We start from the raw sequence: 13,755 nt of genomic DNA, 5'->3' as shown, positions 1-13,755 counted from the left end.
TACTTACTGAATGGGGACATTTGGTTATTATATTTGTTCTTGTGCTGAGAGAGAAGAGAATTGTGTCAGGTAAGAGCTAAATGAGTACATGCATATCTTCTATAATGGTAAACATGAATAATAACTCAGTGTATTTTTAATTGTTGGAAAGGTACCATTGCTTAGTTGGACTAGAATTGCTGTGACAAAGACCTGGGACTATGACTAGACTTTAAAACGTGTTAAATCTCCTGGTTCGTATCCTGCCTAGATTAAATTCTGCTGCCTGGCAAACCTTGGCATAAAGTAAATATGTTCAAGTCATTAACTCAGCTTTCCAGCCTGTCGTACCAGCTCGCCTTGAATAATATTTACCAGCATCAACAACCTCGTATAAATTATTTTCACGTCCTCTTCGCTGTGGAAAAGTCTCTGCTTCTGTCCTATAAACCAGCAGTACCAAATTGAGAGCCAGATTGGGTGGCTGCTGCCAATTTTGGTGAAAATACATTTCTCAAACTGGGGCTGCCACCACGTGGTACTACATGACTAGATGCACTTGTTTGGATTTTGCCTCCCAAACATTAACTAGGCAAGTAAGTTAAGAACAAATTGTTGTTTGCAGAACGACAGATTTTTACCTTGTCAGCTCAGGGATTAGATCTAGCAACCTTTCGGTTACTGGCCCAATGCTCTAACCACTAGCCTACCTGCCGCGCTAAAACAATGATACTGATAGAGTTTAGACTCAAAATGAACCATATATTTGGATTGCTGTCATACCTTGTCCATTGGTTTCCTTACCCTGTAAGCAGTCTGTCATTTTGTAATTTGGGTGTATCCCTTTAAATATGAGGTATACTCCCCAGAAATCTGGATCAAAAGAACGGGGAACAGTTTGGTCAAAATGCACTGCGTGCAAGACTGGTCTTCACACCAATGTTCATGTTTATATACAGTACCAGTCCAAAATTTTGTACACACCAACTCAAGGGTTTTTCTTTATTTTTACTATTTTCTACATTGTAGAATAATAGTGAAGACAAACTATGAAATAACACATACAGTTGAAGTTGTAAATTTACATACACCTTAGCCAAAAACATTTAAACTCAGTTTTTCACAATTCCTGACATTTAATCCTAGTAAAAATTCCCTGTCTTAGGTCAGTTAGGATCCCCACTTTATTTTAAGAATGTGAAATGTCAGAATAATAGTAGAGAGAATGATTTATTTCAGCTTGTATTTCTTTCATCACATTCCCAGTGGGACAGAAGGTTACATACACTCAATTAGTATTTGGTAGCATTGCCTTTAAATTGTTTAACTTGGGTCAAACGTTTCGGGTAGCCTTCCACAAGCTTCCCACAATAAGTTGGGTGAATTTTGGCCCATTCCTCCTGACAGAGCTGGTGTAACTGAGTCAGGTTTGTAGGCCTCCTTGCTCGCACATGCTTTTTCAGTTCTGCCCACAAATTTTCTATTGGATTGAGGTCAGGGTTTTGTGATGGCCACTCCAATACCTTGACTTTGTTGTCCTTAAGCCATTTTGCCACAACTTTGGAAGTATGCTGGGGGTCATTGTCCATTTGGAAGACCCATTTGCGACCAAGCTTTAACTTCCTGACTGATGTCTTGAGATGTTGCTTCAATATATCCACGTAATTTTCCATCCTCATGACGCCATCTATTTTGTGAAGTGCACCAGTCCCTCCTGTAGCAAAGCACCCCCACAACATGATGCTGCCACCCCCGTGCTTTACGGTTGGGATGGTGTTCTTCGGCTTCGCAAGCATCCCCCTTTTTCCTCCAAACATAACAATGGTCATTATGGTCAAACAGTTCTATTTTTGTTTCATCAGACCAGAGGACATTTCTCCAAAAAGTACGATCTTTGTCCCCATGTGCAGTTGCAAACTGTAGTCTGGCTTTTTTATGGCGTTTTGGAGCAGTGGCGTCTTCCTTGCTGAGTGGCCTTTCAGGTTATGTCGATATAGGACTCAATTTGCTGTGGATATAGATACTTTTGTACCTGTTTCCTCCAGCATCTTCACAAGGTCCTTAAGCTGTTGTTCTGGGATTGATTTGCACTTTTCGCACCAAAGAACGCGTCTCCTTCCTGAGCGGTATGACAGCTGCGTGGTCCCATGGTGTTTATACTTGCCTACTACTGTTTGTACAGATGAATGTGGTATCTTCAGGCATTTGGAAATTGTTCCCAAGGATGAACCAGACTTGTGGAAGTCTACAATTTTTTTCTGAGGTCTTCGCTGATTACATTTACAAAGAGGCACTGAGTTTCAAGGTAGGCCTTGAAATACATCCACAGGTACACCTCCAATTGACTCAAATCATGTCAATTAGCCTATCAGAAGCTTCTAAAGCCATGACATCATTTTCTGGAATTTTCCAAGCTGTTTAAAGGCACAGTCAACTTAGCGTATGTAAACTTCTGACCCACTGGAATTGTGATACAGTGAAATAATATGTCTGTAAACAATTGTTGGAAAAATTACTTGTGTCATGCACAAAGTAGATGTCCTAACCGACTTGCCAAAACTATAGTTTGTTAACAAGAAATTTGTGGAGTGGTTGAAAAACGAGTTTTAATGACTCCAACCTAAGTGTATGTAAACTTCTGACTTCAATGGTATTTATATATAAAAAAGTGTAGGTCAAATAGCCCATTGCAGAGCTTGGAGGTGTGTTTTGTATCATTGTCCTGTTGAAAAACAGATGATAGTCCCACTAAGTGCAAACCAGATGGTTTTGCTGCAGAATGCTGTGGTAGCCATGCTGGTTAAGTGTTCCTTGAATTCTAAATACATCAGTGTCACCAGCAATGCACCATCACACCTCCTCTATGCTTCACGGTGGGAACCACACATGCGAAGATCATCCGTTCACCTACTCTGCGTCTCACAAAGACACGGCGGTTGGATCCAAAAATCTCCCATTTGGACTCATCAAACCAAAGGACAGATTTCCACCATTCTAATGTCCATTGCTCGTGTTTCTTGTTCCAAGCAAGTCTCTTCTTATTTTTGATGTCCTTTAGTAGTGGTTTCTTTGCAGCAATTTGACCATGAAGGCCTGATTCACGCAGACTCCTCTGAACAGTTGATGTTGAGATGTGTCTGTTAGTTGAACTCTGTGAAGCATTTATTTGGGCTGCAATTTCTGAGGCTGGTAACTTTAATGAACGTATCTTCTGCAGCAGAGGTAACTCTGGGTCTTCCTTTCCTGTGGCGTTCCCCATGAGAGACAGTTTCATCATAGCACTTTGTGGTTTTTGCAACTGCATTTGATGAAACTGTCAAAGTTATTGAAATGTTCCATATTGACTGTCCTTCATGTCTTAAAGTAATGATGGACTGTCATTTCATTTTGCCTATTTGAGCTGTTCTTGCCATAATATGGACTTGGTCTTTTACCAAATAGGGCCATCTTCTGTATACCACCCCTACCTTGTCACAACACAACTGATTGTCTCAAACCCATTATGAAGGAAAGAAATTCCGCAAATGAGGTTTTAACAAGGCACACCTGTTAATTGAAATGCATTCCAAGTGACTACCTCATTAAGCTGGTTAAGAGAATGCCAAGAGTGTGCAAAGCTGTCATCAAGGTAAAGGGTGGCTACTTTGAAGAATCTCAAATATAAAATATATTTTCATTTGTTTAACACTTTTTTGGTGACTACATGATTCCATTTGTTATTTCATAGTTTTGATGCCTTCACTATTATTCTACAATGTAGAAAATAGTAAGAAAGAAAGAAAAACCATTGAATGACTAGTTGTGTCCAAACTTTTGACTGGTACTGTACATTGGATGCAAGAGTTTCACTCGTGACAAACATAAAATAATCAACAAGGGTGCTTTCTGTCACTCTACAACTGAAATTGTATGGGGAATATTTGACAAATGTATTCTGATAGCTGTAACAGAAATCTCGAAAATAATTATGATGGATGTGAATTAATAAATCTATTTGTAGACACTAGAGTGCCCTGGAAATTAAACATTATACTCTCATGTCATCAACTGGAGTTGAAAGTATGCCAAACTTCTGTCAGCGCTCCCCCAAACAGTTATGTGTATGTTTGAGATATGATTCTGCCTCCTTAACCTCTATTTACCCTTTTCTCTACCTTATGTCATATTCCCCTCTAATAAAGAACAGGGGAAAACTTGCAAAAATGCTAACATTTAGTAAAACTGTCCTGTTTTGGTGACATATTGTACAGTAGTTCTGTCTTTTTATTTAACTAGGCAAGTCAGTTCAGAACAAATTCTTATTTACAATGACGGCCTAGGAACAGTGGGTTAACTGCCTTGTTCAGGGGCAGAACGACAGATTTTTATCTTGTCAACTCGGGAATTCGATCAAGCAACCTTTCGGTGACTGGCCCAACGCTCTAACCACTAGGCTACCTGAAGTGGATTACCTGCGATTGACTGACTGGGACTAGGATGAGAGTTTCCGTTTTTTTACTATTGCCATTAGATTATGGTTGGCTGGAGCCTGAAAACATAATGATCATTATAGGATGAGATTGGCTTGATACAAAGATGTCTTTGGTTTGATCAGTAAACTCAGTTACGAGCTATCAGTTATAGTGTGACGCCCCCCCCATTACCACAAATTGGCCAATGGGAGTTGGGAGGCAGAGTTGTCCTCTTGGCCGCCATTAAAGAATTCAATCCTTGAATTCAAATGGCAACCTGCAGGACCCGAGAATCAGTAAACGCAAATGCTTACCCTTACTGGACATTTACATCGTGATGTCAGTATTTTAGTGAAAGTTTTGATAGTTTTATCGGATTCCGGAGACTATGGGGAATGTAAGGGTGGTGTTAGCTAACTGTTTTATTTAGTCTGACTTGGCTATGTTAGCTAGATAGCTTAACTCGGGGAGGGGAGCGTTTCTTTGCTCTGAACTTGTTTTAGATTACATCACTTCATGGCGAGGCTGTGGTATGGTTCTTGTAGATATTTTAGTTAACGTATTGTGAAGTAAAGTAAGAAAACGGACTCGAAGTGGGGGTTGATGAATTTGTTAGCGTAGAAAGCTAACTAGCTAGTTGTGCTAGCTGGCTATTAAGACAGCGAGACTCTTTAGCCAGCAAGAAGCTAGCATAGTGGCTAGGCATCAACCGGTTGTATAAATAACTAGCAAGTTAACATCTTAGTTTTCTGGGTTAGTTGACTAAATACTCAATATCCAGATCAAATAACTTAGCTGAATATTGCTCTTCTCGGTAACTGAGACGATGGATTGTTCAACCACGCTGTGAGGATGAGTTCATGTTTTGTACCAAACGGGGCCAGTTTGGAGGACTGCCACTCCAACCTATTTTGCCTGGTAAGTGATTAAACTATGTTGGCATGCTAACGTTAGCTAGCTCAAACTGAGGCCATAAAGCCATTTTGGCTAGGTAGCCAGCAAGCTAAACCGCTTGAGTACAGCTGACTGGAGGCGTCAAGGCCTGTTCTAGATTACTGGCTAATGCAATTTTGCAAGTGAGTTAACTGTAGTTAGCCAACATTAATACTTTGTTGATACGATGTTAGTTTATAGCAATTGAAGTCAACCAGATTCAACTACAAACATACTTACTTAGCTAGCTATCATTTCGCTAGCTAGCTAATGATGGCTAACTGGCTGGTTCAGGTTATTTTGTGAGGTTGTCTGTCGTTGTGAGATGTTAATGATTCTTCTTCACCTCATTACCATTGGCTAAATATTTGATTTTAATTTCTTCTATCCAACCAACTGTTACTTAGCAACTAGTCATAGTGTACATTAGCGTTTGTTTACAACTTGATGCTTGGTTAGTTAGTTATGGTTAACTTTTTAGGCCAACAATATGAGCCTATGACTAGGTGTACAGTATTGTTTTCTTCAGTGAGCATTCCTATCACCAGTGCTGTCAACTACAACTCATGAAGCTAGTGAGTTGCACACTTCCTCATTGTAGTGTTATGTGGTACTCCCTTATGGATAGAACTTTCAACAGGGTACCCAGACAAGTGTACCTTATATCAACTATAGGCCAATAGTTTTAGTGATTCTGAAACTGTATATTTTATTAAAACTAACAAATGTCTTGTCATATTTTGAATTGATTCTATATTCTTGTTCTAGAAAATGTTGCATAGCATTCGAAGGTATTCTATATTGAGTATTCTAGGTAATAACCATTGGCACTAAATACTTTGATAGAAATGGGTTTCTCGCCCTTTGAACCCTAAAGACTAATGATTTGGAAGGTTGGGTTGCACACAAAGGAACAACTGCATCCTTTACATTTTGTATTTGGAGGTACTTCACACTGGTTAGATAAAGCAGCTGTTAAAGTTGTCCCAGGAGTTAGGCTACTACTGCACTGCTTTACATTCAGCCGGCTTGCATCCTGTCTCTGGGCCAATCCCAAATGGACCCTACGCACTTTCGGAGATCTGCAAGGAAGTGGGTGGTATAAGGAATATGGTGAAACTTCCATCGAGCCTATCAGAGGGCAAGGTGGCGCTATTAACATATTAGTTGCACCCGTCAAATCCTCTCAGATCTCTACAAGTGCATAGGTTCTAGTGTCCATTTGGGATTGAACCTCTGTCTCAGCTCTCTCTTTTCCCACCCCATCTCCCAGGCTGACCTGACTGGGATAAAATGGCGACGTTTTGTGTGGCAAGGGCCCACCTCCTCGCCCATCCTCTTTCCCGTGACAGAGGAAGACCCCATCCTGTGCAGCTTCAGCCGGTGCCTGGCGGCCGACGTGCTAAGCGTGTGGCGGAGGCACCACACCCCGGGTCGCCGTGAGCTCTGGCTTTTCTGGTGGGGGGATGACCCCAGCTTCGCCGAACTCATCCACCACGATCTGTCAAGTAAGGGCAAGCCTCTGCTACGGGAAGAGATGTTTGTGGCTCACATGGCATTGGAGTTAGGATAAACTCTGTTGACTTTTGGGAGAGAGGCTGCCAGAGTCATGCAAGGCACTGCTCAGATGAGTAGTCCAGTAGTCCACAGCCTGACGCAGTTCAATGACTACCTGCATCTTTCACTACCAAAAGATGCAAGTAGTTTACATGTCGGGCCTACAGTTTTATGGTCTACTTGTTGTTGGGAGGGGGTTTGCACACCACGATACCGGTCAGCTGAAAGCCTAAATCATAAAATCTCCCATCTGCTTTTTCATTGGAGTCGCAGCTCCTGTTACAGTAGTTAGCTGCCTACAGGGTGAAGCTAAGTGGCTGCCTGGTGGCTAGATCTTATAGTCCTTGCCACTGATAAAACAAAGTGAAAATTTTTGTTTAGTATCTATGCTATACTAGTCAGGTGAAATTCCCTTTTGTATCCCCACCACCCGTCAAACTGTTGCAACAGTTCATCATGAAAGCTTAAAGGGAAACTCCACTCAAATTATCTTTTGGATATGATGCATCATGATTATGTGGGTGGTGGCGCTTTGCTTCTTGAATGTCCATGAAAGCTACACAGTTTGATGACTGTTTTTGAGTGGATTTTCCCTTTAACATATTATTTACATGGTTGCATAATGTGTTGAGTTTCATCGTAAACATTGGCAGATGGTCAAATTCCTATCCAATCTTGTTTGAACCCATAACAAATGGCAACACCACCAATCCTTGAGTTCTTGTTTACAGTTGTGATGTTGATGGAGCATTCAGCAGCTATCTGACTGTCTTTGCTCTCTCCCTGGCTCAGGTGAAGAGGAAGGCGAGTGGGAGAGCGGGTTGTCCTACGAGTGCCGCACACTCCTGTTCAAAGCTGTCCACAACCTGCTGGAGCGTTGCCTCATGAACCGCAGCTTTGTCCGTATTGGCAAGTGGTTTGTCAAGCCCTACGAGAAGGATGAGAAGCCCATCAGTAAGAGGTAAGAGTCCCCATATTAACCCTCTTCTGTAACCAGTGCATTGATATCTTCATCAGTTTTGCGGAGTGCTGTGGTGACTTTCTAGTAAATTTCTACAGCAGGTCAACCAGGCATCCTCATCCAGTGTAATTCCTTATTGGTTTTAGTAAATTCCTTATTGGTTTTAGTATTGCACTGGATTAAAAACATCTGCCAAGAAAGTAAATTGGTTGGCCACAAATGTAGGCCTATAGTAAATTGAGTGAATGCCAATGGAAGTTGTTAATGACGTGCATTAATGTCTAGTGTGAAATTCAGCCGTTTCTGACATGCTGAACACACCGCTCGCGTTACAAAATAAATGTACACATGTTATTCGACTATTTCATCCAAACTGCTCGCTAGCGTCATCAAGCATCTGCATAGCCAGGCTCTAAAATAGAACTTTGTTCTATTTTTGACGCACTGCAAGCCCCGCCTCTCCCATCTCCTCACTGTTTTTTTGGATCATATACCCACGTGGGTGATTGAAAGATGAAATGAGGTCCACAGTCCAGTTGGTGGTGGTAATGCACCTTATATGGCGGTTGGCAACCAACTTTTTAAACTCCAAAGAAGACTGAAGGAGGAGCGAAAACTAGATACTAACTAGGTTTAACCTTTTATCTCTGGAATAATTGTCGAGTAGAGGACCTTGTGCGTTTCATGTAAAATAACCCAATGTTTATATCCCAGGACAAATTAGCTAGCAATAGCAAGCTAGCTAGCTGAATTGCAATGAATGTTTCATGTGTTTCGACCTGTCCAAAATGAGTATAGTTGGTTCAGAGTTTGTTTTGATATTTCAACCTGCGTGTCCTGATCGTGTCTGGTGTGGCTGGACAAAATCAACATTTGTGTGATGGCGGACCCACTCGCGTGCCTGATCTTGTCAGCATGTGAATGTGATAGTTTTCCTTTTACTTGATGTTCGGGCATATGCTTTGTAACACACAGGCCATAGAAATGTACACACTTCGTCATTGACTCCCTATCTGACGCTTTTGTCCCTTATGATTTATTCTTGAAATAAACCCTGAGGTTCATTGGATAGATGGATTCAGTGAAATCCCCCTAGGACACTTGGCTCTTCAAAGGCAGCATATGTTTAGTAGCCATTCACATGTCCACTTCAGTATCCTTTTCTGTTAATAGCCCTGCTGGATTACTTCTTGGCTGTCTGGAGAGTTTCCTGTTGTCCGTAGATAGTATTTTATTGGGGGCAGGTGAATGTATACTTGTTCACGCGAGTCAGCCCTGCACAGATTCTAATCTATAAATTACCTCAGATTCCAGACAACTACTACATTGCCATTAGATATTTTGGAAACATTAGGGAATCTATGCAGAGCCTATCTCAGGCTGAACAAGCAGCAGATTATTATTTTCTGCTGCTGAGAGTAGACATGCATACTGTATTCATTTTTGCCCTGTTATGCGTCAGCATGCTTTAGTTTGCCTGGCGGCTAGGCTGACAGAACGAGTGTGCTCTCATAAGCCCTTAAAAGACCGTAGCTTGAAAAACAAGAAAAAAACACCAATAGTACTGTTTGTAAATTTGAGACGTCGTAGCCAGTATACACTTCCTCAAAATAGTCAGAATTATTCAAATAAATCTGTCATTCATTTTGAGGTTTTTGCAGAGAAGATCTTAGTCGAGCAATTTTACATCTAAGATGTTTGGTGTTGTATTTCTCAATGGAAAAAAAAAGTGCGCGAAAACACAAGTCTCCTTGAATGACAACAAATACTTCATTGAAGAATCCCTACTGTTGACCAAACCTAGATGAAGGGGCGTAGACATTGACTTGCGCCCTGAAAAAATTTGCCCTAACAGCCAAAATAAATAAATAAAACCTTGACAAGTCCAAAACTAACAAAACTGTCACAAAATGTAGTCATAATATATGCAAGAACTCTTCGGCTGGGAAGCATGCAGGCGCTTTTAAGTGGAATGACATCACAGTTTTGGCTTCCCCTGCACTCAAATGGGGCCTGGGGGAATCCTGGAGAGCCCTAATGGGCTAATTTGAGCCCTGCCTGTTTTGTCTGCCCTGGTAATTCAAGCAGTGCATGATCACTGGGGTGTTAAGCTGTCATGGTGTGTTTACGGGTGTGAAGTGTGTGAGAATTGGCCACAATGTTCAGGTTTAAGACATCTAGAAGTGGGTGTTGAAGAGCAGCGCCTCCTTGGACTTGGTGAAAATGAGAGTTGGTGTGTGAGTGAGATTCAGCGGTCTCACTGTCGCCTGTACTCTGTCTGGTCTTTGGAAAATGCTGAGTCTGTATTGTGGTTTTACACAAACCTTGTCAACAGGAACTATTTTGGTGTGTTTAGCCTGCTTGGCTGTGCAGCACTAGTGAGGAAATAAAGCCTTGTTTCAACATTTCAATTCTATAATAGTCTCTGTTATTTTTAACTAGGTGATCACATTTTGGCCTATTTAAGGAAGGTAGGTGTCTTGGAGGATCACTTTTAACTGAAACTAAAATAATCTGTCTGTTGTCCATGCTGGTTGAAGGCCAGGCCTCAGGCCTTAATGACCATTTTCCTCACAGTAAGCAGCCATTGTGACCTGGAAGTAGGTTTTAATGGCTTATAAGTCAGTATGTGAGTAGAGCAGAGCGAGGAGCGGAGCGTGCCTAGGAGCGCTCTCTTCACCAGCTCAGGGCATGTCCGCCCCAGCATGCATTTGTAGTCTACTTGTGTGCTACTATAGCCCCTTGCTTTAGCTACTGTCATGGAGTTAGCTAAATATTTTCATAAAGAAACTAATAAAGCACACAAGTGCTAAATCAAGGTGACTTACAAAGATGAGTACCAAGAGAGGGAGTGCGGTGATTGTAGTGTCCACAACTAAAGAATCATTGTGGAATCTGAAGACACATATCCCAAAAGCAAGATGGTGTACTTATTCTGTGCACATGCTAAAAGAAAGGAATGTGGTGGGTAGATAACTGTATCATTGTAGAAAAGTATTTGTAAACTAAAAATCAGATCTCTTAAATGTTTACTTCATTTCCGTTGTATTATTTATACAATAGGCCATAATTGATTTTGGCCTAATAGGCCTGGCATATTCCCACATTCAAGGAGCTTTCTGTTTTGATTGGGGCCAGTACAAAAAAAAATGCATGAAATGTATGCATTCACTACTGTAAGTCGCTCTGGATAAGAGCGTCTGCTAAATGACTAAAATATAAATGTAAAAATGAAATAATGTACCCTACCAAAATAATTAATTTTAATTCCTCCTTCTGGCTACTGACCTGTTTAGTGTTTATGCTGTTTAATATGACATGTAGCCTATTTGAAATGATGTTCGCTGCTTATATTTACTGTTTCATGTTTATTCAAGTACTTTTCATTCGAATCCATATGGTTTGGTTTCAATACTTAAGCGCATTTGGGGCAGCAGTTTTCTTTTCTTGTGGGCGGGTTTTAGCGGAGCGCCCTCATCGGGATTTCCAGCTGCTTTCTCTGTGGTGAAGACATGGGCCTGTCGCTCTAGGAACAGACCAATAGCCTGTCATACAGTCTTCAGTTGTATTTCTGGGATGTTGAGACTATTATCCTTCCAGCAAAGTACTGGAGCTGCTATCTATGTAACACAGACTGTAAAAGTTTTGATTGTAAAGATTAGTTTGACATTGATAACCCTGTCTTGTGCCTTCTCGTGCCAACATTCCCACCTTTTGATTGAACTTTATAGAAAATCAAGGTTTTTGTTATGATTTAACTGGAAACGGGGGATTTTTCAGCCATTGTAATCCTTGGGCGGGCCACCTAAGCATCCAAACAGTAATTTCTAAAAAAAAATATTTCACTTTTGGGATGGACAAATGCTTTCGGTGTGAACTTAAAACCACATATAAAGTATGTTGAAAAGATAATAGACCTGTTTTTTTGTAATAATGTCTTTGTTAGTTCTCAATCACCAACATAAAATCTAGACAGGGAAAATTGAAAATCCCCCAAATAATTAATTTAGCAGTCTTGATTTTATGTTTGAGCATAAGAACACAGCATTAGCCATGGCAAAATGCATACAATTGCAGGAAATTAACTTTAAAACTATAACATTCTCTCTACTCCATGGCAGAATATGTAGAAAATATTTTTTTTGTAGCAAATTTCATGATCTCCACTACATGGTGAAAATTGTAGGATTGCAGATTGGCTTAAAAATACCTACACAGCCAAGATGGTGGTGTAGAGGGATTCAGCAGTGCCGACCGCACCCATTGCCACGCCACACCCACCACCTACGCTCCTTTTTGATCCAGAAGAAAACCCTGGAAGTATTCTTTTTTTTTTTATCCGTACATTTACTGTTGTTAACTGTTCAGTGTACGTATAACATGAGTGAGCCTCAGGCAGAAAGAAAGATGGCACCGATTGTAATAAACCAGTGTATTCTGACTTGCTCCGTCTGTCAAGAAATCATGCAAGAAGATCTTTACTCTGCATACAGCAGCAAATCTTTGTTTACCTTTCAGTTTCATTTCCAGCCCAAACCCTGCTAACAGCCTCATATGATTGTAGATTGTTTTGGTATAGTTTTTTTCTTTCATGTCTGAAGTGTCCTGTCAGGTCAAGGACAACAGACCTCCCTGTTCAACCATTTTAATTGTTCTCTTTTGCATTTAGGAAATCTGTAATTTTGTCCTGTTACCAGTGAATCCAAATGAGAATAAATCATTATTTTGCTTTCTGTATCTGATAAGACATTGAATCTTGTGTTTCACTCGGATTGCTTCTCTGAAGAATGTCTTACCTATATTTCCAGATGGATCTGAGACTGACTGTGTTTTTCCATCCCTTCTGCAGTGAACACCTGTCGTGTGCGTTCACCTTCTTCCTGCACGGGGACAGTAATGTGTGCACCAGCGTAGAGATTGCCCAGCACCAGTCTGTCCAGCGGCTGAGTGAAGAGCACCTGAGCCTGGCACTGCAGAATGCCAGCCCCCTGCAAGGTGGGTCTTAACCAGCCATGGCCTATTGATACAACAGTTAAACTACCTGTCATTGGTTAGATACTGTAATTTCCATAGATATTAATGATATTTTTTTGTCAAAGGCAATGTCGCTGAAGTATTTATAATTCAAGCATAGTCTAGCTTGCTGTTATAATTCATTTATCTCTAGTCAAGACTCTATTCTGACCTGTGCTTACCTCACTTCATATCTCCTTTCGACAGTCATCTTGAGTCCATACGGTCTGAACGGTACGGTCACGGGCCAGTCCTTCAAGATGTCTGACCACCCCACCCAGAAACTCATTGAGGAGTGGAGGCAATTCTATCCCATCAGCCCCAGCGCCAAGGACCGCCCCGAGGACAAGATGAAGGATGCAGACTGGGAGGACGACTCACTAGCAGCCGTGGAGGTCCTTGTTGGTAAGATGGGGATGTTGCTACAGTTGAGTGTGTTGTCCAATGTGTGGATGTGTTATTTTCATGGTTAGTATGTGGTATTGCAATTGTGTGTGTTTTCTGAAGGAGGCTGTCACTGACTAAATGTGTTGTGCTGATCTGTTCCAGCTGGAGTGAGGATGGTGTACCCTGCCTGTCTAGTACTGGTTCCCCAGTCAGACCTCCCTGTCCTAGCCCCCCAGGGCTCAGCCAACCCCTCAGCCATCCTGTGTGAGGGCCAGGGGGCCCACAGAGACCCTGCCATGTCCTCTGTCACCCTTACCCCTCCCACATCACCAGAGGAGGCCCAAACAGGTAGCCTTACCATTTACTAATTAGTCTATTAGCACCACAAACACTGCAGGTGAAATAGGGTATGAGTAGCTGTCTGGCTTCAGTGTCCATCTTTTGAATGATTGAACCTGAACGCATCAATGTTTA

The 13,755-nt window shown here is 41.4% G+C and overlaps 1 protein-coding gene across 1 annotated transcript in view; it reads left to right on the top strand.

Annotated features, from left to right (window-relative positions):
• The first annotated feature begins 4,668 nt into the window (after positions 1 to 4,668).
• LOC115163487 (mediator of RNA polymerase II transcription subunit 13-like) overlaps positions 4,669 to 13,755 on the top strand; it is a 31,202-nt gene continuing 22,115 nt past the window's right edge. Inside the window, exons 1-6 of the mRNA XM_029715405.1 lie at positions 4,669 to 5,348; positions 6,637 to 6,871; positions 7,713 to 7,881; positions 12,731 to 12,876; positions 13,102 to 13,299; positions 13,444 to 13,629. Of these exons, the coding sequence (XP_029571265.1) occupies positions 5,283 to 5,348; positions 6,637 to 6,871; positions 7,713 to 7,881; positions 12,731 to 12,876; positions 13,102 to 13,299; positions 13,444 to 13,629 (1,000 nt within the window). The 5' untranslated portion in view covers positions 4,669 to 5,282. The remainder of the gene's footprint in view (positions 5,349 to 6,636; positions 6,872 to 7,712; positions 7,882 to 12,730; positions 12,877 to 13,101; positions 13,300 to 13,443; positions 13,630 to 13,755) is intronic.

This window comes from Salmo trutta, chromosome 26 (assembly GCF_901001165.1).
Source record: "Salmo trutta chromosome 26, fSalTru1.1, whole genome shotgun sequence".
Classification (NCBI taxonomy): Eukaryota; Metazoa; Chordata; class Actinopteri; order Salmoniformes; family Salmonidae; genus Salmo; species Salmo trutta.
The sequence above is the reverse complement of the archived record's forward strand: the minus strand, read 5'-3'. Positions and strand labels throughout refer to the sequence as shown.